This window comes from Corvus cornix, chromosome 11 (genome assembly GCF_000738735.6).
Source record: "Corvus cornix cornix isolate S_Up_H32 chromosome 11, ASM73873v5, whole genome shotgun sequence".
Taxonomy (NCBI): Eukaryota; Metazoa; Chordata; class Aves; order Passeriformes; family Corvidae; genus Corvus; species Corvus cornix.
Window position 1 is genome coordinate 4,542,539 of NC_046341.1, and position 22,054 is coordinate 4,564,592.

Below are 22,054 nucleotides of genomic sequence, written 5' to 3' on the forward strand. Positions count from 1 at the left end.
CATTACAGCAAACAATCTCTTTCTCCACAAATTCGTGCACTCACCTTTCATTTAATTCACACTCAGGTCTGCAAAACAACAATATTCTGTTTCCCTTAAACCAGAGAAACACAACCACCCACTGCTGGTGTTTGACACAACACAAACCTGACATCTGCTAGAACCAGGTCTGGGAAAGGCAGTGGGAACCTGAACACTGCTCAAAAACTTCTATGACCACATGTTTTTAGGGCTTACCTCTACCATTGTCTGGTTACCCCTTAAAGCCAGCAGCATGCAAGGTCCTAATTTATTTTCAGCCAGTGAAAGCAGGAACTTCTTCGTTTTATAGCAGGATCCCATTAAAATATGAACCTATTTGAGAAACAGAGGTAAAATTAGGGGTGTAGGCCTAAGAAACACATACACCTCTGGAAGGGATATTGTTATGCAGTCAAAAAGTGCTAAGTATTTGCAATAAACCTAAAGGAATGAAGGCTCTCTTTACAGAGAGGGGTTGCAGTGTCTCAACAGCTTTACTGCTGAATGGAAGTGAGGTCTTGAAGAAGGCAATGCCCAGTGAGATCTGAGGGAGTGGGAAGTTTTTCTCCATAAAGGAGCCCAGCTGACAGCCTGACAGAGGCTCCCCAGGAAACATCTGAGCAGCTGTGCAATTGCCCCCACTCCCAGTAACCTGATGAACCCAGCCCCAAGGGAACCACTGGGGATTTTGCCTTCACATCTGTTTGCACTTTGGTTTCTCTGGAGATGCCAGCTGGGGAGCAGGGGCTGTGTGGGCTGGGTGTCTCGGTAAAAGGCAGTGCTGCTTGCAATCTGCTGGCCTTGGTTAAGGGGTGGTGACAGAAAAAATCACCTGTTCAGGATGAACAGACAGGAGCTGACTGAGGAAGGAAGGACTGCTTTAAGAAAATCTGGCAGTCCTGAGCACTAAGTAAGAGATGACTTCATGGGCTTTCATGCTCTTGGGCCAGTATCTTGCTTTGTCTTTTGCTCAGTTTTCCCTGAAAGGAAAGAACCGCTGAGAACATCCCCTGAGTGAGACTCCATCGAGTCCTTGAGCTGACAAAACTGTTCTGCAGACTCTCTGCAAGCTCCAGAAAGCACCATGTGATATCACATAGTAACACCTATGGCAGAAATGCAAAGCCACTTGTAGAAATCAAATGTAAGTCTCTTCCCACAAAAGAGGTTGGCCATATTATATTTCCAATGCAAAAGCCCTAGAGATTAAATGCAGAGAAGTTTGGGTTCCTAGAAGAAAGTCCTATTCATAGCCCAGATGGCTGATTCACCATTTGCTGCAGAGCACTATGTGAGAATTTGCATTTTCCAATAGCCTGGGCAGGAAGAGCTCCATTATGTGGACTCAACATCAGCACTACTCTACAATAACCTTGTAAATACGTTCTGTGGCCCTCCTGGCTCATGGCATTGCCTGCATTATGTTCAATACTGCTGAAAATATCACAACCGTGCCATGATGAGGTCAATTTTATGTGAATCATGGCTTCACTACCAGCAAGCTCTTTAGAAAAACAAAAAGTCTTTTTTTCCTTAAGCATCCATCAGCTCAGGTGGCCTTTAAAAACATGAACCTCCAAGCGAAAAGGGATTTAATTTAATGCAGTTTTCATTAAGTTTTTTTAGAGGTTTTCTTGAGCAATGGGAAATACTGACACTGACAGTAAAGTAACATTAGGTGCATCTCGGAACAGGGTGTTTTTCAAACTTTATGGTTGGTCGTTAGCAGCTCTTTAAGTATTTATCAACATCCTTGCAAAGGGCACAGAGTACTGCATATTAATGTGTGTTAGCATTGTGCTTTCTCATGCATGCCATCTCCTGATGCTCACAAATATCTTGAACCACAACAGCTCTCAAGAGAAATGATACAGTTCTGAAGAAATTTTCTTTTCAAAGAGAAAAGACAGATAAACAGGGAATAGGGATGAAACCTTTTGTAAACAGTCTTCTTCCATTATCAGTATCTGATCCATCTGAATTTAAGGGTAGAGACAAACATGTACATTCTTTATGTCCCAAAATGTGCAGCATGAGGGAGATGCACAAAGTGTGGATCCCCCTGGAAGACACCTCATTGTGTGCCCAACAGCCAACTTCAACAAATGTTTTCCCCCTTAGCAGGGAAAGGCAGTAATTTCATTTCCATCTTACTTGGTATATGGAGAAACAATACAGAGAGAGACCTACGTGACTTGACCCAGGTTGCACAGGAAGACAGTGCTTAAATCACATCACTGATTAAAACCTGTTATTTTCTGTCTAGCCCTTCTCAGAGTTACAAAAGAAATAACTGCTGGAAATGGAATGCTGGTTTCTAATTACACCTCCTCACAACAATGTAATTGGGCAGAGACACTGATAACACCTTTTTATATCTATCCATCCATCCTTTGATTAAGTCAATGTAACTTGGTTTCAAATTCCAGGCTAGCCTATAAACACAAACTATAGGTGTGCATGTACAGAACAGCCTGTCTCCCCTGTCTCCCAGTATTGCATGCTCCCTGAGAGTTTTTTGATACAGACACACAAACACATGTATTTATAAATACAAAAATACATTCATATGCACAGGCATGGTTTGTGCATTGCACTACCAGCGAGAAAACATGCCAAGGTTCAAAAAGAGAACAGTAACGTGCTAACCAAACTGTGACTGCAAGGGAGGCCGATGGATTTGGTGACAGAAAGATCTGGATTTTCTGGTGAATGCTCATGGTTTACAGAATCACGATTTTGATAATTTATTTTTTGACAAAAGCAAGTAAATCTTGTTACTGCCAACTAGGCATTAGCTACTTACTGCAAAGAGGTTTCTAAACTCCCATTACTGCAGACACATACCATACTGGCAAAGAGCTCTCCATCATCGTCACAGGCCACTCCCCCAGGGCTGTAGAGCTGGAACCAGCCGTCTTTGCCAGCCCTCACACTCAGCAAACACGAGTGGACCTGCCAAGAAGTGAACACATTGGGAAGGTTACACTTCCTGCCAATAACCACCAGTCTCCCACACCAGGCCAAAAGTAACTGCAAAACCAGGCACTGCTGGAAATTTCATGGTTAATATTCCAATCTACAGAGCTGCAGGCCAGTCTCCACTCCCAGAATCCATTTTGTCAGTATAACCGAGGAGGGAAGCTGCATCATCACGAATTGCATGGCCCTTTTCATTCCCTTTACACAAACCAAATACAAAACGGCTCTAATCTAGAACAGCTCCTTTCACTTGGGAAAAAAAACACCACAAAAAACCCAAACAAAAAACCCCCACAAATTTCTGAGTTTCTGTCATTTTCCCCCCATCCTCCCAGCATGTGTGTCTATACATCTGATGTGATCTGCATACCAAATGCAGTGGCTGATGGCTTGTTCATTCCAATCATTAAAAATTCTTATTACTCCTTCTCTAATAAAATTTGACCAGAGTCAGGGTGAAGGAAATCAACAGGGAAAACTCAACAGGGATATATAACACGGAAGCTGCACTGGAGAACTGGCACCAGTGAGCAACCATTAGTCTAAATTTGGCCCACTGTAGAGATTACTATATTTAGTCCCACAATTTAATAGAGAAGTCATAATTAAGCTTTATTTTTTTTCCTTTTCTTTTTTTCCTTCACTTGAAGAAACAGATGTTCCACTTCAATTTTTGAGGGGTGTGTGTGGGGGAGGTAAATCCTTTCCTTTGAGCACAGAACACTAGTGACAGATGAAATCCTGGTGCCATTCTAGGACAAGAAGGTCTCATCTGACAAGGGTAACTAGTGCTCACAAGAGCTAAACCCATGGAAACCAGGAGTTCTGGGCAGTGATACAGCTTCACCCACAGTTTGAGGGAGCTTTCTTGCCTTTATGCCAAAAGCAAGAATCACTGTGGATTAGAGGTTCCCTCTGACTCAGCCAAAGCTGATGATGCTGAGCAGGCTCTGAGTGCAGCTCCGAAGCAGCAGCCACCACGGGGCTGCAGCAACACTCTCACCCCAGTAACACACCTCCCACCCACACCCCTTTCTGCTGCCAATTCACAAGAATTACGGTCATTTGCACACAACATAGCTGAAACACAGCCACATAAAACCTGTTATTTTGTAAGCTGCGTGGATCCGTGGATTTTGCTTCCCTTTTTTTTTGTACAGAAGATGAAAAGCTCTGAGTGATCCCACAGAATGGGAAAATCTTGCTGGTTGCAGTTTACTGCAGAACAAGGACATCAACTGATGCAAGACAAGGAGGTGATGACACATAAACCTGACACATAAATCACCCTGAGTGGCCACTACTCCTTAAGAGACTTAGGCAGAGTAAAACCACACCGTGTTTTGAAACCAACTACTTAAGGAGAGATCTGAACAAGTGCATTTGCAATCCCTCCCATTAATAGTCTGTGTAAATTGCCAACAAACTCACTTCTTGCCTCGGGTCTTCTGCAAATCTCTGAATCACATATTTCAGCTCCCTGAAAAAAATAGGAGTAAGAAGGACAAGGATAAGCAGTTGCTGGTTGCAGTATTTGCACCAGTGTCACATTTCTTTTGAATAACACCTAACATTATATATATTCATGCACTTTGGAGAGAAACAAGTTAAACTCCTTCCACGGGAAGGAAATATGATGCCTAAAAGTAATTACCAAGGACAGTGTCAGCTCACAATAGCCTAGAAAATGTTTCAGAGATGTGTACTGACAAACTCCTTTGTAAATTCTATCAGCACCCAGTGGCTTTAGTCCTTGGGCTCCTGCTAGCACAGTAAATTACAAAGAAAACTTTTTATTGCTAACAGAACATGCTTACAGCCCTTCACAGATAAAAGCCATTAGAAACACAATACTGAATAATGCATCACTGCTATTATTGACTAGTACAAGTATTTATTCAATAAAACAAAGGAGCCCCAGAAACTTACTTTGTGAATTTCTCATGTGCAAGAGCCCTGAAATTTAAAACAGAAAACAGAAGAGTATGAGGATTTGAGAGAAGGGAAAAAGGGGGAAAAAAACCCCAAAAACCAAACAAGCACTTTTCAGTTCTTTCCAGATAATAAAAGGACTTGCTAAGCAACTGCAGCACATAAGACCAAAAAAAAAGTCTTTCAAAAAAATCAGATAAAGCCTCTTTCATTAACCTAGGGAGGAAAATTACTTAGAACAAATCTTGTAACTTTTCTTGAGTCTGTCTTAGACAAGGCTCTGACTAATGCCAGTGGGAGCTTTGGGTCAGAAGAAAGTAAAAGACTTACAATACCATTATGTAATTACAAACAGAGTTTTGGCTACCTCTGAGAGCCAGGTGTATTCTTTAATTGCAATGCAATTAGGGTATGGTCGCAGCTAATTAGCATCATAGATCAGTAAAGCAATTAATGGTCATTTTGTGAAGTGCCTTGCATCATGGTATGGTTTACAACTCCCCCAAGACTCACGTTTGACTTAGGTAATGATGTCTCTGTTACCTATCTCCAAGCTCTCACTGTAGCCCAGGTAACCTGGCATGGAGGATTAGACCTCTGTGATTCAAGACATCAGGTCATTAGGGGATGTGATAAGCCAGCAAATCGTACAATTACAGGTTGTAATTTTTGTCTGTGGAGGTCTGCACTTTATAAACACCACTGCTCATTAACAGGTTTCCGAGGGAGCTCAGCTGATCTGTAGGGCAGCTTCTTCATTTAATGCAAAGCACAAATGACAGGAGTCTCTGTGACGCCAGCAAAGCATCCTCCTCCACTAAATCTCTCACTTTGCTCTCCTCCTCACCAGCTTTCCTTCCCTTCCTGTCTGCCTGTCTCTAGTTAACCATATTTCCCTTCGGGATCATCTGAGAGAAATGGGGAAGGAAGTTAAACATGGGGAGGTCTTCACATCCCTCTGCATCAGCCAAAATCAACTTCAGTTTCTAAATCAATACTAGAGGCACAAAGCTCCCATTACCACCGCTTTCTACTTGACGCGTATTTCACCATAAAAAAAGCCAGTAACAAGAATAAGCCAGTAAATACTAAGACAGTGCAAACTTACTCCTTGGGAAATGGGATAGGTTGAAGCAAGCTGGCCAGGGCTGGTCTCCAGTCGTCATAGTCTGACCTGCAAAATGAACATTTTGTTAATAGGTTACCAGGTTTTAAAAATGGTTTGCCAACAGTTAGTTCAAGGAGTTAAAAGCTTTTTACTGTGGGCACCAACAACCTTTCTCGTTTACTGAAACACTCTCAAAATCTACACTGATATTTCCCTTTCCATTTTCAGCATATTCTCCATTGAGGCACAATAAATCTGGTATTTACAGTGACCTCCAGAGAGGCCTTCTTTATGTCAGCTTAAAGACATTTGCTGTTTATGAAACCTGTTGACATTTCACCACTAAGTAATACTTTCATCTAAGTTGGTAGAGCAATTACCAGGCCATTGCTATTTACAACTCTTCTCTGCATTTAATTGGACTTTTTCTTTGCTATAGGACATAAGCCCATTTGTAAAAACAAAGATACCCCCCAATCCATTTCTGACACAGAACCCACCAGCCAAAGCCCAGACCCTGGCTCTCAGTAGTAACGAGTACACACAGAAGTGAATCTCATACGGGCTGGAACACCTGAGTATGTCTGTAGAAACAATGTAGAAAAGCCTGCCACCTCCTCTTAGTGCTGCTACCCTTTGGATTTCAGTGTTAAAACCCAGATTATTGGTTGCAGCTTACTGGAAACTTGGCATAAAAGTGTGGTGTGTCATTGGGAAGGAACGAAGTGTAATGTTCTTGAATGGACAGTATCTACTGATAGCATTAGAGACAGACAACATATACACAGGAACTGTTCCAAAAGAATGCAGTTTTGCAAAGGGAAAGTTCTAGCCCAGAGAAATTGAAGATGGAAGCATTTCCAAAAGTCTCATCCATCTTTTGAACCACATAAACCAGAAATGTCCATAAACTAATAACATGATGTTGGACAGGCCACAAAGACATGTTCACAGAAAGAAAATTTAAACACGACCGGTGTTCTCTTAAGAAACAACAAGCAGAGAAGTTTCACTTGAATGAAGAATTGTGATGAAAAATCAACCAGGGAAGCAGTTATCACTTGCCCAAGAGCAGTGTGGAGTTCAGGTTACAGAAGTGTGTGGTATCTCATGCAAGCTGTGACCTGAAAGCAGTTTAGTGTACTAAAACCCAGAACCGCACATATGAAGTTACAGTAATCCAACAAAGAAACCTCCTGCCCATGCCAGTGGTGCTAGAAGCCAGTGAACCTAATTTTCTCCTCCATCAAAAATTCTGTTCTCAGGTCTAAACTAGGGGCAACTCAGAGACAAAGGGCGTCTCACAAACCTGAAGCAAGTATGAGTCAGTCAGAGAGAGCCCTTTGTGATCACACATTCATAAGGTTCTTTCCAGAGACAAAAAGCCCCTCACCTGCTTAGCCACTGAGCAAATAAGGAAGATGATCAGATTTGTTTAATGCTTCAGAACAGCAAGACATGAAGCAGGACTTCATTACAGGGGTTGTTTTTCCGTTTAGTCAGTGTGAAGTGAATACCATCAAACACCTGAGGATGGGGCTTGTCATATAAACTGAAAAAAGGCAAGGAAACCTCTGACACAGCATCTCCAAGATGAGCTCTCTGGGTTATTTCAACAAAGCTTTGATTAATTAAAGCTCTCTGCAAGATTATTTGTTGCTTCTGACCAACAGACACATTGAATGGGTCGGTGACACAGAGCTCTGACCTGTGTTCAGAGGTTCAGCTGAAAGTCTCTTGTTTAACTACCAGGTCTCTGTAGGAGAGAGCTGATGCAACGTATCTATAGCTGCAGCCCTGAGAAGTGCCACAGGTCTCTCACCACACAACCTGAGTCTTGCTACATTTGTCAGGTGTGAGAACATAGTCCAGACATTTTCTTTTATTTTATTTAAATATACATACCCTTTGGAAATTCCTAGCTTTTTTCTAAAAACAACACATTTTTATTGGTAGATACAAACAACTTTAAAAACAGATTTTTGAGCACAGAAGACTTGAAAGTCAAAAGGCTGAGTTAGAAAATTCAGAGGTGTTAAAGGTGCTTCATATCACATGAGATACAGCACCTACAAATCTTTTCTAACAGAAGCTTAAAAGCTGAGACCCACTCTGAGGCTTAGCTCCAGTGACATCTCAGGCTAAGTGTTAAACCACTGAAGTTCCTTCTTGAGCAATCTGGAGAGTTGTGATTACTAATAATATGAACCAATCAATTTTTCATGGCTGATCTTCAAAGGAAATTGCAAGAGTAAGAAAAAAGCTGTTTTGTAATAGACTAAGACCAAGTGAAACTGTAGACAGAATGGGACAGTAACACTCTGACTTTTCGTGAAGCTGGGGAGCCTCCATCTGCAGGACAGGTCTGTGAAAGGGCAGTGAAAATAAACCACAGTCTGCTTCCCCAGGAGGAGAAGGAAGAAAGAAAGAAAGAATTCTCCTATGAAATATATAAAATTTGGTCACATGAGTGGGACCTGAACATAAAATCTGTACAGCCTATAATCCCTTCAATCTGAGCTAGGAAACATGAAACAAACATAGCACGAGAATAAAACTAAACTACTTATTAAAAGCCTACGGTGTTTCTCCTCCTCCCACCTATTCCCTTTTCAAAAACATTTTCCTTCTGTCTGTGCTCATCTCATCTGCACTCTTCTTTCATTTCAGACAGTTGCTTTTTTCTTTTTTTTTTTCTCAGTCCATTCAAAGCTCCAACACAAGACAAAAGTGTTTGAAGCAGGGAAAGAAAGGGAGATGGATTAGTTCTGGCTGCAGTTAACAACCACTGCAACGAGCCAGACAAAGAGGCTGGGCCAGGAGGAGGAGGGAGCACAGAGCTACAGGGAGAGCCCGGGACAACACCTGTGACGAACTCCCTTCCCAGCTCTTCAAAGGGTGCTCAACACTCATCTCACAGCTCAAATCCCACCACTGGCCTTACAAAGGGGCAGAATGACTGCCTGGCTCTGATTTTTGCAAGATTTGCAATTCTAGGTGAGCAGCACAGCAGCCAGGCTGCAGCCCGACCTGCAGCGTCCTGGGAAGCGCGTGGGGGTCACGGAGCCAGCAGTGACAGCTGCCAGAGCCATCACCTGCCACTGCTCACAGCCTCCCTCACCCTGAAACCTGTCCTGGGGGATTGGCCAGAGCACTGAACAGCCATATTAATTAAATAATCCCCAACTGCAGTGACTTTGCCTCTGGGCCATCATCGCTCCTGGCCTGCCAACATAATACATTTTCCTTCCCCGGGATCACCTTTCACCAAAATGAAAACCTGCCTGCATGTCATGTGCGGCACAAACAATCCAAAACATACGAGCAGCCCAGGGCAACCCCGATAAACATGACATAAGATAATCCACTTGGGATATTCAGAGCATGCCACTGACCTACTGGGGAATGCAGAGCAGCCAGGGGAAGCTCCAGTGGGTGTTTGTGTTTGGAAAGCCATGGCTCTCATCCCTGACACACTGGAAGCCCCAAGTTCTTGGGTTTTGGAGGATAATGAAGAGACAAGAGCAACTGCTTGGAAGCAGCTTGTTCTCCAGACTGAGCAGATTGACAAGGTAACCTCTGTTGCCAGATAATAATAAGATGACCAAACCCCCCAGACATGTACCTGGATCCATTCTTTCCCTGCTCTAGGTCCAACTTCCTGAATTGTATGATGTAAGGTTTAGCTCAGGGTGCCAGGGCAGGCTGAGAAAAAGCCTCATCAGACCCCTTGTCAATACAAGGCACAAACCTATCTGCAAAACACTGAGGTGCTTTTTCATGCTCAGCCTTCTTTTGAGATGGGCTTGTTCAGCTTTTTCAAAAGCAGAAAATTTAAAACCATTGAAAGACCCTAGAAAGGTTCTGCCTTGACTGCTGAGAACAGAAATGGGCTCCACTGCTCACAGTTGGCATGGAAGCATCAGGAAACAGCAACACAAGGTTGCCCAAAACAGGTTGTGACACTGGCCCCAGAGAGGGGTACAAGTGTCTGGACATCTGGATGGACCCTTGTCACTACAGGCAGCCATGGAAACAAAAACTAACACAGACAAAGGGTAACAGCTTATGATACAACACCAACACAGCTTCCCCAAGAGGGGTCTGTTCTCATAGCCAGCTGACCTTGCTATTTGTTCACCCAGATTTCACTGCAGAGACAGTTCAAGTGTTTCCCAACCCCTGGAACCAGTGGGGTCCTTCAGGTAAAACAGAGACTTTGAAGCTCTCCAGCCCAAGGAGAAGACACACAGCCCCTTCTACTGCAACTTTCTCTAACCATGGTTATCCTGTGCAAGCACAAGTTTGACTGTACATGACATTCCCAAAAGCATGGAAACATTAACATGCAAGTGGGAGCTGGGCAATGCTGAGCTGTTCTCAGAGCTTCTCATTTAATATGATCAATGGAAATTTTTTCAATTAATTTAGTGCATGTTCTACGCACCAGTTTAAAACTTGTAGCATTCAGGCGGCATTGGCTGGTGTCAGTAACACTATCAGAGTCCAGAATGAGTTACAGAATATTGACACAGAAGTTTGATCCACTTTTGAGTACAGGACCAAAATACTATGCTCCCCTAGAGACTGGGCCTCCTTTAAAATCTGTCCAGACTTTGGGTCATCTGCCAATATCTTTCAAATCATGATTTTCTGCTTTACTTTAGTATGCAATAGTTGTGTTTTGTTACTCAACTACATTAGAAAAAGGGTCAAAGATATTCTAGGTGCTTGAAGAGCCCGACAGATGAACTTTCTAAACTTCCCTTTTAGCATTCTGTGCAAAAAGCGAAGTATTACAGTGATTATTAAATAACATCTTCATCAATATTAAAAGTGAGGTTTTTCCCCAAAAAGTAAGCATTGTGTAAGAGTTAGGTGAACAATGAAACGTACTCTGTTGAAGCTACTGTTGAGAATTCTTATTTGCCAGACTTCCAATAATTAAAATCTGCCTAAATAAATTACTCCCTGCTGCCCTACGTTAATTATGTAAAAAAGATATCATCGCTGGTGACTCTCTTGTTTTGATGATGATACTGAGTCAGACACCTAAAAGAACAATCAAACTCAATGCTAAGCAACTTATTTATGTTTGGCTTACCACTGTTATTAATAAGAACATTATTTTAGTGAATGCCCGCTGAGAGCTCAGCTCCTGGATAGCAGTTGTTTTATAATTAATGTTTTCTTCCTACTGGCATGTTCTTCAACTCTCTTTCTTCGTATTCTCAGATTTTCAAAGTACAGTAATAGTATTTCATGCAACAGAAACCCTTTGTTCAAGGAGACTTAGAGCATGAAAGTAATCAGCATCACAACAGCATTATCTTGTATTTTTGGTAATAACTACAAGCCCTTCTGGAATGCTTTTCCATCACTGGTTTCAGCATTTAAAAAAACAACATTGAAAATCTTCACCTATATTTTACAAATAAGAAAAATGAGGCATTTATAAGTGATTTATCTAAAACCTCCTAGTGAGCCAGTGGCAGAATCAGGAGCAGAACTCAGTTCTGCATTACTGCTTTCAGGCCCCAAAAAGTCAAGGGATGAACAGGAATGGAAGGGAACTCAAATGAGTGGAGCTACAGCCATGGCTCTGCCTTAGGAGCTGCCCTACATTCTCACAGGTTGTGATTTCTCAAGCAGGTGTGGGCTCTGGCAGGGCAGTCTGAGAAGAGTTGCACCAGGTTTGTGGTACCACTGGTCCCCCACTGAGCACATCCTGTGGGTTTCACCTTTCAGAACTCCCGCTGTACAAGCGCAAAAAGGGCCCAAAGCTGCCCCACACCCGCAACACCTCTGACAATAACCCATGCCCATTTTCACTGTTGCTGCTGAACAGCTTGATTTTTAAAAATAGAACAAACACATCCAAAAAATGGATTATTTTAAGGTAGGGAGTGAAATGAGTTCTTTGTGTAGCAAATTATATGGGACATATAACACGCCCGTTCGTGAATTTGCTTGTAAAGTGTGTGTCAGCTGCATGATGAAATCAAAACCGTCAATGCTTAGTGAGTCAGCATCCAAACCAGCATCAGGACTGGGAGAGTGCACAGTGTTTATGGAAAACAGGGAGAGTCAAGGGGACAGGAATAAATACACAACGTGTTTAATGTAGCATCTGGGTGCGTGGAGACTTAGGAGCCCCCAGATGAAGCAAACACAGATGCTGTGCTTTTTTAATGCAAACATTTTTAAAGGCAGAAGAACCTAGGCCACACGGGAAAAAAAATATATAAAATTAGCCTTCACAGCAACTTCCTGCTCAAAAATCTAATAGGAACAGTATCTTGTATTCACTCGTCCTGTCTCCAGTTCTGAATGAGTGCTTAAGTATTTGCAAGTCAGCTGTGCAGTGAGTGGAAGAGTGAAGCTGCAAATTTGTACTATGTATTTCGAAAAAAATGAAAATGTGGGACAAAACCTTCACAAAATCCTCCATCACAGCAGTCTGACCTCATTTAATTCCTTGAGAGGGCAACCCCACATGTGCATTTGTCTACAGTGTAGGCGCATGCTCACAGTTTACAGCAGAGTCCAGATTTCACCCACCATTTCTTGGATTCTAAAAAATTCAACTATGACTTCAGGCCCCAAAAAATCAAGGGATGAACAGGAATGGAAGGGAACTCAAACAAGTGGAGCTACAGCCATGGCTCTGCCTTAGGAGCTGCCCTGCATTCTCACAGGTTGTGATTTTTCACTGTTTAAAACTAATTAATGTAGAAGTTTAACAGTTTGCCATAAAACATACTGCAACTCAGTACCAGAGCTAGCTGTCAAAGTCAACAGAGTTGTTTTACTGCACTTCTATTACAAGCTCCTATTCTGCAGTCCACCTTTTCTGTTATTCCTTTTCATTTATTTATCCGGAGAAAACCAAGCTTTTCCTTAAGAACATTTTCCTTTAATTTCTGTTTAAGATATTCAGTAGATTTGCCTGCCAGGAATCCTCTTGCAATCATTTTGTGGCAAAGACTATTTGAACATCCATTCCCTAGTACAGGTCCACTGTAGCAAAGCAACTGAACAACAGAGACCCACTCTAATACAAGCAAATCTGAATAAGTCATAAAACTTCTACAAGCACATGAATGGAGAACATCTGAGTGAACAACAAGAACCGTATTCAACTCCTGCTGAAGTCAGGGCAGTGGTGTTGCCTATCACTGCACAAGCACTGAACCTAGCAGACCTGCCTTTTCTAGCTCTGTCTCAGGCAATCTTAAGAGCCCTGGAGGAGACAAATGGGGTTTTTTATTTATTTTTGGTGGGCAAGAACAAAAACAGAAACCACTGGCACCAACATCCTGTCTTCTGTAAAATGCCTGAGGCTCACTGTACAAATAAGCTTTCCATTTTCATCTTCCTAATGCTATTTTTAGAACATCTTGGCAGTGCCAGATGCCTCTTTCAAAGGCTGGACTCTCCAGAGCTGGAGTTAAGATTTATAACCATGTGCTGGCTAGCCACAGATGTTGAAGACAACAGGCCTGTGGGAAAAGCACCTCCATTGTTAAGGTGACACTGCTCAAAAAGCTGCTCAAAATAGTTACTCACAGCATCTTGAGTATTTCCACGTAGCAGCCCAGGATCCTGTCTGCCTGGGCACTCAGCTCGATGCTCATGGTGCTGCAGGTAGGGCTGACCATCAGGCAGTCGATGAGGTTGGGCTCGCTGTCATTGCCAACGCTGGCTGTCATCTTCTGATTGGCTGTGTTGTTGCGCTCCACTTCCACATGGATCTCGTTGGAAGTGACAATAACTGGTTTGAGACGGGATTCAGTCAAGGTGGCCTCTTGAGAGACCAGGTCAGGACTTGTGTGAAGAAGGCGGAGGGGAAGATTGGGCTTTCGGTCACACTGCTGCTGGCAGCCATTCCGAATTTCCTTCAGGCTTGGCGAATTGTCCCGACTGAATTTTAAAAATAAACAAATCATCTCAGTAGACAGACATACCAGCAGAGAGCGGGAGAGAGAGTGCAACACTGAGAAGCCACAATTTTTTGCAATTTCCCACTGCATTTCACCCCAGCTCATTGGATGGCTTTCTCCTGTGTAATCGGATTACTGAAATCAATTAAAAACATTAAAAGGCTCCAATAGGACTGTTCTGCAGCCCCCACTTTACAAAGATTTGAGCTTTTCATTATTCTAATTGACAGGCCAGTTTAGACTAAAGGTGAACTTTCCTGTCCAAGTTGTGCAAAGCTGTAACAGAATCCATGCCCAAGTATGTATCTGGCTATAGTACATGCCCAGACATTTGTCTGCAGCCCTCGCGTCTGGAATTTGTGTTGGACACTGAGCAGCCCCTGTCCGTGCTCTACCGTGAGGAAAGTCAGATAGGCATAAACAAACAGGAAACACAGCAGAGGGGAACCCTCGGTGTCTACTGGAAACTGGCTCATGCGTCAAGAACTGCGGCATCTATTTTGCGGTAAGTGAGGAATCAGATCTTCCACAATAACAGAGACAGCGCTGTGAAAGCAGCTCGGGTTCAAAGCTGCAGATACACAGGGCTTTACACACAACCCCTTCTTCAAGGTCTCACCCCTGCCTTTGCTCACTCCCTTGGTGAGTACCAGGGAATGAAGGTTCAGCTTCTTTCAGGTTTTCTAGCACACCCATCTCACACTGATCTTGTTGAGCAGCGCGGTGGGTTTGGAAGGGAGTAACACGTGGTCAGCTGGGAAATCATACTGACCTGTTGATAAATTCCTCGTAACAGGAATAAATGGCAGCTAAGCAGACAGCTACAAGATTTGGCAGGACCCTGGGATGTGGGCATTGTCCCGTTGGACCATGCATGCTGAAAAACAAAAAACAAGATGATATCATTGCAAGGAAGATTTCTGTGGGCAAAACCAGTCAGACAGAACAAGGTGTGAGACCTGGACGTGCATCCTTGGGGGATCTTCAGAGGGGCCATAACAGAGAGGTATTTTAACCCTGTAAATCCAATGGCCCTATTTAGGAACAAGGGTAAGCCGAATCATCAATTTAATTGACGTGGTATCCCTAAAGTCCTCCCAAAATCTCACACGAGTGAGCACTATGAGGTTGAAAGTTAATTTGAATCGTTCTGCAGAGGCTTTGAGTCTAGATGTATGAGAAGAACGTGCACACAGCAAAGTCCATTTGCTGGCAGTGTGGAAGTAGGCAGAAAACTCCACCCTTATTTGAAAATTAGCATTTTTAAAAGAGACTTCAGCAATGCTGTCTGATGGACCCGACTTATTTGCTGTTTGCCAGCACCAAAAAGCACCAGCTACTTTTAACAGCCAGTGAAGAGATAAAGCAGGGTTGGGAGAAGTAACACAGCAAAGCATGGACACGGGATTGGAAATACACCAAAAATTAAATGTAACTAACCTGTGAATAAACTTCTTCACCACCTCCATTCCAGCATTCAGCTCATTCAAAGACAGAATGTACTCCTGAGTAAAGAGCCTCAACCGAGGGCACTTCCCAAAATCCTGTCCAAGAAGGAGAGACTTGGTGAAGATGGTGAATGTACATCGAAACCATGGGTTTTCAAAAGAAACCAGCTCAAACCCAGCTGAATTCACATTGCTATTATGCTGACAGGTTCAAGAGAAGAGCCCCTCTGCACACTGAAGTAATCTTCTCCCCACTAATAATGACAGGGTTTCCAATCTCTTCTTTATACCCACTTCGAAAACAAAGATCTGTTTAATGAAACAAACAACTAAAAACCAAAACATTTCACCTATATTTACATTTGTTCTGCACTTTTCACTTAATATTTTGATTTTGAAATACATTTTTTTGTTTGGCACTTTGGCTTCCACTCCTAACTGCAGATTTTTAAAAATAAAACTCAAAAAATAATATTATATTTCCATGTTTAGTGTGATACCTATTCCGGTCTTAGAGGAAATCATTTTGACATGCAATCAATAAGCAATCAAGTACAAAACCAGAGATCAGTTTTTTCTCCCAGGATTTTACTCCAGCTACAATGTGAATTTGACAGGTGAGCTCAAGAGTCACTTTCCTTAAATCCTGCAGTCAGAGAGGCACCTGCTAACTGAAATCCTGCATCTCCTCACATCACCTGCTATTTTTAGATGTGAAAGGAGTAAATTCTGCTGTCTGGTGTGTGTTATTCCACAGCACGTTTCCTCACATTTACACAGGTGTAACCTTATTACACAGGTGTTGCAGAACTACAGAGCTGAATTTCCAATTGGGGAACAAGGTCCACTGAGGACAAATAAGCACTCCCAGTTATCCCTCCAGCAGCTGCCTGTGGAAGTTATCCTGAAAAAAAATACATGGCAACTGAAATTTTAAAGAAATGCCAAAAATGGTAATGAACTAATGGTGGCCTGTAAAAGGGATGATAGACTCCTAGAGCACTGAAACCCTCTGTCAACTCATTTTGGTTTCAGGCACTTCTATAGCACAACCTGTATGAATATCTGATAAGTTTTACACCCAGAGATAATGACCAAGAACTAGAAAACAGCTTAGGCTGAACAAGGTCTCCTTCAAGCCCTAAGTGTCACTCTGCTGGTACTGATGGCTGCCTGGTAACTTCACCCAGCAAAGGGACTGTGGGCAATTCCATACTTGGTATTACAATTAAAATCATTAAACTTCTAACAGCTCCTTCTAGCAGGTGCAAATGCACTTGATCCAAGGGCAGGAGACCATGTGTGCTTCATACAACATTTGATTAATTTAATTAACATGCCTTGCAAGACAGTTTTTGCAATTGCAATTTGCTTACGAAAGCTTTCAACCCATCTAGGTGTCCTAACTGAAGTTGGAATCAAAGTCCAAAAGATCATAAAGAGGATGTCATTGCCAACCTCTGTAAAATAAAATATCTCTCTAAATAGAATACAATGCCCTGACACATTCCAAGTACAGATCAATACACCCCACCTACACTGTTTGCTCAAAAAAAAAAAAAAAAAGGTGCTTATATTCAAACATTTGGGCTGAGCCTACAAACAGCTGAAACCCAAAGGTTTGGGAAGTTGCTGAGCACTCCCCAAACAACCCAGCACACAACAGCCTCCAGTCCTGCATGTAACCAGCATTATCAGCAAGACAAAAACCTATCCTTGTTCCTTTGAGATGCCAAGATCATAGATAAATGAGACACTGTTTCCCCATTTTATAGGTAGAAAACTGTGGAACAAAAGTTGTCAGGAATTTTCAAAGGCCACAGAACAAACTGGAGGCAAAGGTGGGAAGAGCCAGCTCAGTCTCCTGCCCCAAGGACTGCACAGGGCCTCCTGAGGTGATGAAGTTTAGTGTCCCCCTAAAGAGTAACTTATTATGTGCACACACACACATTCTCTAAAGGACTATTCAGTACAGAAGTCCCCAGAGAGTGGTAAAGTGCCCAAATCCACTCCAATTAATACCTGACACCATAAATTCTCCGACTACACACTGCGGTACAGACATGTTGATTTTCAATCTGCAAATGTTAAGTATGGTAAATATACCCAATTCTCTGAAGCTAACCAAATACAAGCATTACACTATGCATTTAGATTTTATTTGAGACCCCTCAAGAGCTCTGGATGCTTTAAAAAAATCAGTCTGGAATCCAAGAATAACATTTACAGAATATTTCATTGAACACTACAGAATATTCAAAAATGTTTACATGTCTGCAGAGTGCTGGCACAGAGCCAGGAATATGACCTTTCTGCCATCTTGGGCTTTCTACCTAGTTCCGTAAACTCAGGGAGTTAAATAAGATTGGAAAAATAAAAAATATTATCTGTTTCCTACTGGGTTTATGCTAATCACAGCATGACAACAGATGGTCTCTAAAATTATGTGTTAGTGAAAAGAAGTTGATTATGAAGTTACAGAGGTTCATCCTTGAGATCACAGCCAAATCAACTGCCTTAGATATTTTATTTTACTCGTTATTCTTTGCCATTGCACTGTGAAGTAAGACTTCTTCACGTAACTTAAAAACCATGGCAGGAAACAATGTGCCACAAAAGCTGGGGAGCTGGTAAATACCCCAGACCTCTCTTAGGAAAGGAATATGAATCATACAAGAATATTTTCGGAGTTTGCAGGATAGGGATTTTGGTCTACAGGGTGGAGAGCAAAGCACGGCATTTATTTCAAACAATGACAAGGAACTGATCAGCAATGAGAAGAGAGAAAGTCTGGGCAAGAAAAGCCATAAAATGACAGAGTACCTAAATCCTGCAGCAAGAAGGAAGAGTAACAGTAGAAAAGCATAAAGATATTCAGAAAACCCAGGTAAGAACTCATTGGACATGAGCCTAAACAAAAATGGAAATACAGAGAGCTGCTGGTGTCTTACAGAAAATGTGTTGAGGGCCCCAGCTCAAAATCAACAACATCTCCATTCTGGTTTTGTTATTTATTTGATTTTAAACTGTTTTAACTGCAAGGATGGCATGCAGGGAGTAAACAACGAGCCATGGGCCAGGTGGGAGAGAGCTGGAGCTGCATATACTGGCAATGCTGCCAAAAGAAACATCCCTGAAAACATGGCTTTGCTTAGATGCTTTTGAGGATCCCACTGAAAGCTTATTAGTTCTGCACTGATGAAGTAACACACAATTACATCTAGCATTCACAGTTTGGGGGGCAGATTTAGATACCACAGCACATTACAGGGAACAGAGCAGCTGCTGATTACAAAAGTTAGGGCAGTAAAACTTCTCCAGACTGCTGGAGCTCCCATGACACGAGCACTCACCATGTTGTGTTTGAGAATCCTCTGTACCACTGGGGTGAACACCTCGATCACCACCATGGACCGCGGGCGCTCTCGGCAGTGCTGCAACAAGCAACAGGTCATGCTGTGAGCTGCAGGAATTATGGACATGGATCTCCCCTGGCTTCACACCCCATGCAGGGATTACCCCAAGATTAACAAGGTCCAAGGGCTAAATTAATCGTTCCTGGGATTAGGGCACTTGTAACACTGCTCGTTCCTATGGATCTGCTGGCATCTAGTAGAAGATCCCCATGGGAGCTCACAAACTGTGCAAATTCCCTTCCCTGGTGCCTCTTCCTCCCAAAACTCACTTGCAGTGTACCATTTTGGGGTCTTATAACCCTTTGGTCAAATTCAATTGAAGACTGCCAACAGTTTTAAAAGGAAAGGAGTTGGGGACAGGAAGTGATGTTCACAGGCAGTGTAATATCACAAACCTCTTTTCTTTGGGATCCAGGCTGAAAACCGGTGGTGGAGCTTGGAAGGTACCAACAACCCACTCTCCCATCACAGAATAAAATATGCAATCATAATGTATCAGTCAGAGTAATTTAGATTGGGAAGGAACTCTGAAAGTCATCTGGTCCAACCCCCCACTCAAGGCAGGGTGGATTTTGAAGATAAATTCTCCTTCTCATTACCCTGGTCCACTTCAGTTCTGGGAAGTCCATAACCTGTTTCCCTTCCTTCAACTATACACACCCCATCCCACACATTTACAGACAATTATGTGCCCATCTCTGATAGAGATCAAAGGCAAAAAATTCCAAATCAGGAATAAAAATGCCTCGAGTCTGAGGCTACAGATGACCTAAGAGTGCTTAAAAAAATGCAAGTCAGAGGAGTTTCTGTAACTTGACTCAATTTCTGCAGAAAGAAGCAGCTGATGAATAACTCTGGATGGGAATTACAAGCAGCATCCAGAATGTTTGACAAATGCATACCCAGTCATCAGTAAGCAAATTTAAGCAGACTTGAGACTGAAACACAAACAGGCCTCAAGGAAAAGTAGGACTTTTAAATCCACAAGGTCTGCAATCCAAAGTACTCAGAAGTTTATGGATAAAGGATACAAAATGCAGCACAAGCATGGATTTACCAGAAGAGAGTCCTTATGATCTTCTCACTGCCATTACCCAATAACCAAATACCATAAGGGCTGAGTTACACACATCTGAACACAGTGGCTCCAGTGATTTCTGCATTAGCTAAACACAACATGCAGTAGGACACCTCTTGTACCCAGATTGAGGTGTAGAAGTCTCAAAATTTTAACTCTCACACAGTATCAGGACAAAACAGACTGATATACTAAGCATATGATTGTATTTATCATAATGGTGCTGTTCAGTATTCCAGTATCATTGCTTGCTGACCAAACAGTGAAATCAATCTGGGCAGGAGGTAAGGAGTTTAAAAAAACCAACCTCCCGCTCAAAGAACTACATTCATATACTACTAGGAGATTTCAGAAAGCAAAGCTGTTCTGATACCTTGCAGAAGAATTCACAGAGGTCAGGAGGAGGGTGGTTGTTTTCCAGCAAAGGTGCAATTGCCTTTAAAAAGAAAGGGAGAAAAAAGAGAAAAATTCAATTACAAGGCTGTAACTGGAGTAAGCATATTGCAGGGAAGTACTTTTCTTGGGGGGATAAAAGCTCACTTTTAGAAAAGGACAAAAGCATCAATAAAGAAATTAGAGGTGGGCTGTGTGTTTATTTTACAAGTAAGCTCAAGCACACCTCTGCTATGAATCCTCAGAAAACTCTGCTTTTAACTACATCAGTGTAAATACGTAAAACAGGCAAAGGAGTCAATGTTTATAATGGTTTCAGTGGAAACAGGAGCAGACCAATTGCTTTGGGATGTAATAAAGCAAGGATGAATCTGGCTCACTGTTTCAGTTAGAACATCTCCCTAAAAGAAAAAACTGAACACCACCACATACACATATCCTTTGTGGAGGAGTTCAAGCTCTTTTTTTGTGAGGAGCTCACCAAAAGCAACCTAGCACTGTTCTTACCTGGGAGGACCCTATTTATCAAAATCAAGCATCTAACTTTGTAAAAGCTGAGATCAACCATTCCTTTTGTTGCTATGCAAACCAATGTGCTTATGCTGGGTAAACACATTAGAGGTTCATACCTGCCACTGAGGGGGTAATGAACTTATGCTGTTGTTACTTCCTTTGTAAATTAGGAAATGGTACTACAATAATATATTCTGGAAAAGCCTTTGGGCTTTTCCACTCTTCAGTTAAAGGGATTCCCAGTATCCATTTCAATGTAAGACACTAAACACAGCAGTCAGGACATTTTGTATTAAGCAACTGAACACCAGATATTTTATCTGGATGGCACCTAAGGCAGCCTGCTTTGGTTTTTGCTCTCACTCTCATCTCCTTACCTAGCCCTGCAAGTCTGCTTGCAGTGGCTGTGTTTCACAGTCACACACAAACAGATCAAGATTAGTGTGAATTTTAACAATGAAACCCAAGCACATCTGCAAAGCTCTGTTTGGTTACACATAAGAACTACGAAGTTTCTACTCATTATCATGTGCCATCCTTCTGCAACTGTCCACTCCTCCTCTGGTGGTGGCCCAGCCACAGGGGACTGCTGGAGAACACAACCCCATCCAGTGAGACCAGAAGATCCTCGCTGCCCACCCAACACCTGAGCTCAAGATCTTTCTTAAACCCACCTTTGGGACTGTTTGCTATAGGACCTGCCAAACCAACAACAGAGACGGTCAAGCAGGTCATGGCTCTGCTTCTGTGGTCAGTGTGGAAGAGTGACAGTTTGAAAGGACCTTTTCCTGTGTTTTCCTTACGAGTGCCATGGTCAAAAGCAGACACGTGCTGTCCCACGTTGCCCAGCCGTGGCACCACGTGCTTCCCCATCCTGAGCAGGAAGGGATTGGTTGGGATATTGATTTGCTCCAGCACCATCCAGAGAAGGAAAGCTGGTCCCATCTGCACAGCCAAGTACTGTGTACTTTCCACATGCTACATAAATACACAGTATTAGCAATACTTTCCAGGAATAGCCCAGGTTATCTGGGTAATGGCAGTGAGCTCTGAATGCCCAGGACCTGCCAGCTCCTTAATGGCTTGGGCACAACCTACACGAGGACAAGACTTGAACTGAAGAAGCCATTACCCAGAACAGAGGAATAACACAGGCTAAAAGGACCTTTGGAGGCCACCTGGTCCACCTTCCCAGCTCACAGCAGGGCCACCTCACATCT

General features: G+C 42.6%; 1 protein-coding gene across 1 annotated transcript in view; it reads right to left on the reverse strand.

The window, feature by feature from the left end:
* Positions 1 to 22,054, reverse strand: part of LOC104691822 (c-Maf inducing protein) — a 131,944-nt gene that overhangs the window by 10,824 nt on the left and 99,066 nt on the right. The window contains exons 6-15 of the mRNA XM_039558339.1: positions 20,302 to 20,364; positions 18,788 to 18,868; positions 15,427 to 15,530; positions 14,759 to 14,863; positions 13,613 to 13,966; positions 6,044 to 6,109; positions 4,933 to 4,959; positions 4,435 to 4,483; positions 2,869 to 2,976; positions 238 to 354 (exon numbers count right to left, since the gene is read on the reverse strand). Coding sequence (XP_039414273.1) covers positions 238 to 354; positions 2,869 to 2,976; positions 4,435 to 4,483; positions 4,933 to 4,959; positions 6,044 to 6,109; positions 13,613 to 13,966; positions 14,759 to 14,863; positions 15,427 to 15,530; positions 18,788 to 18,868; positions 20,302 to 20,364 — 1,074 coding nt within the window. The remainder of the gene's footprint in view (positions 1 to 237; positions 355 to 2,868; positions 2,977 to 4,434; positions 4,484 to 4,932; positions 4,960 to 6,043; positions 6,110 to 13,612; positions 13,967 to 14,758; positions 14,864 to 15,426; positions 15,531 to 18,787; positions 18,869 to 20,301; positions 20,365 to 22,054) is intronic.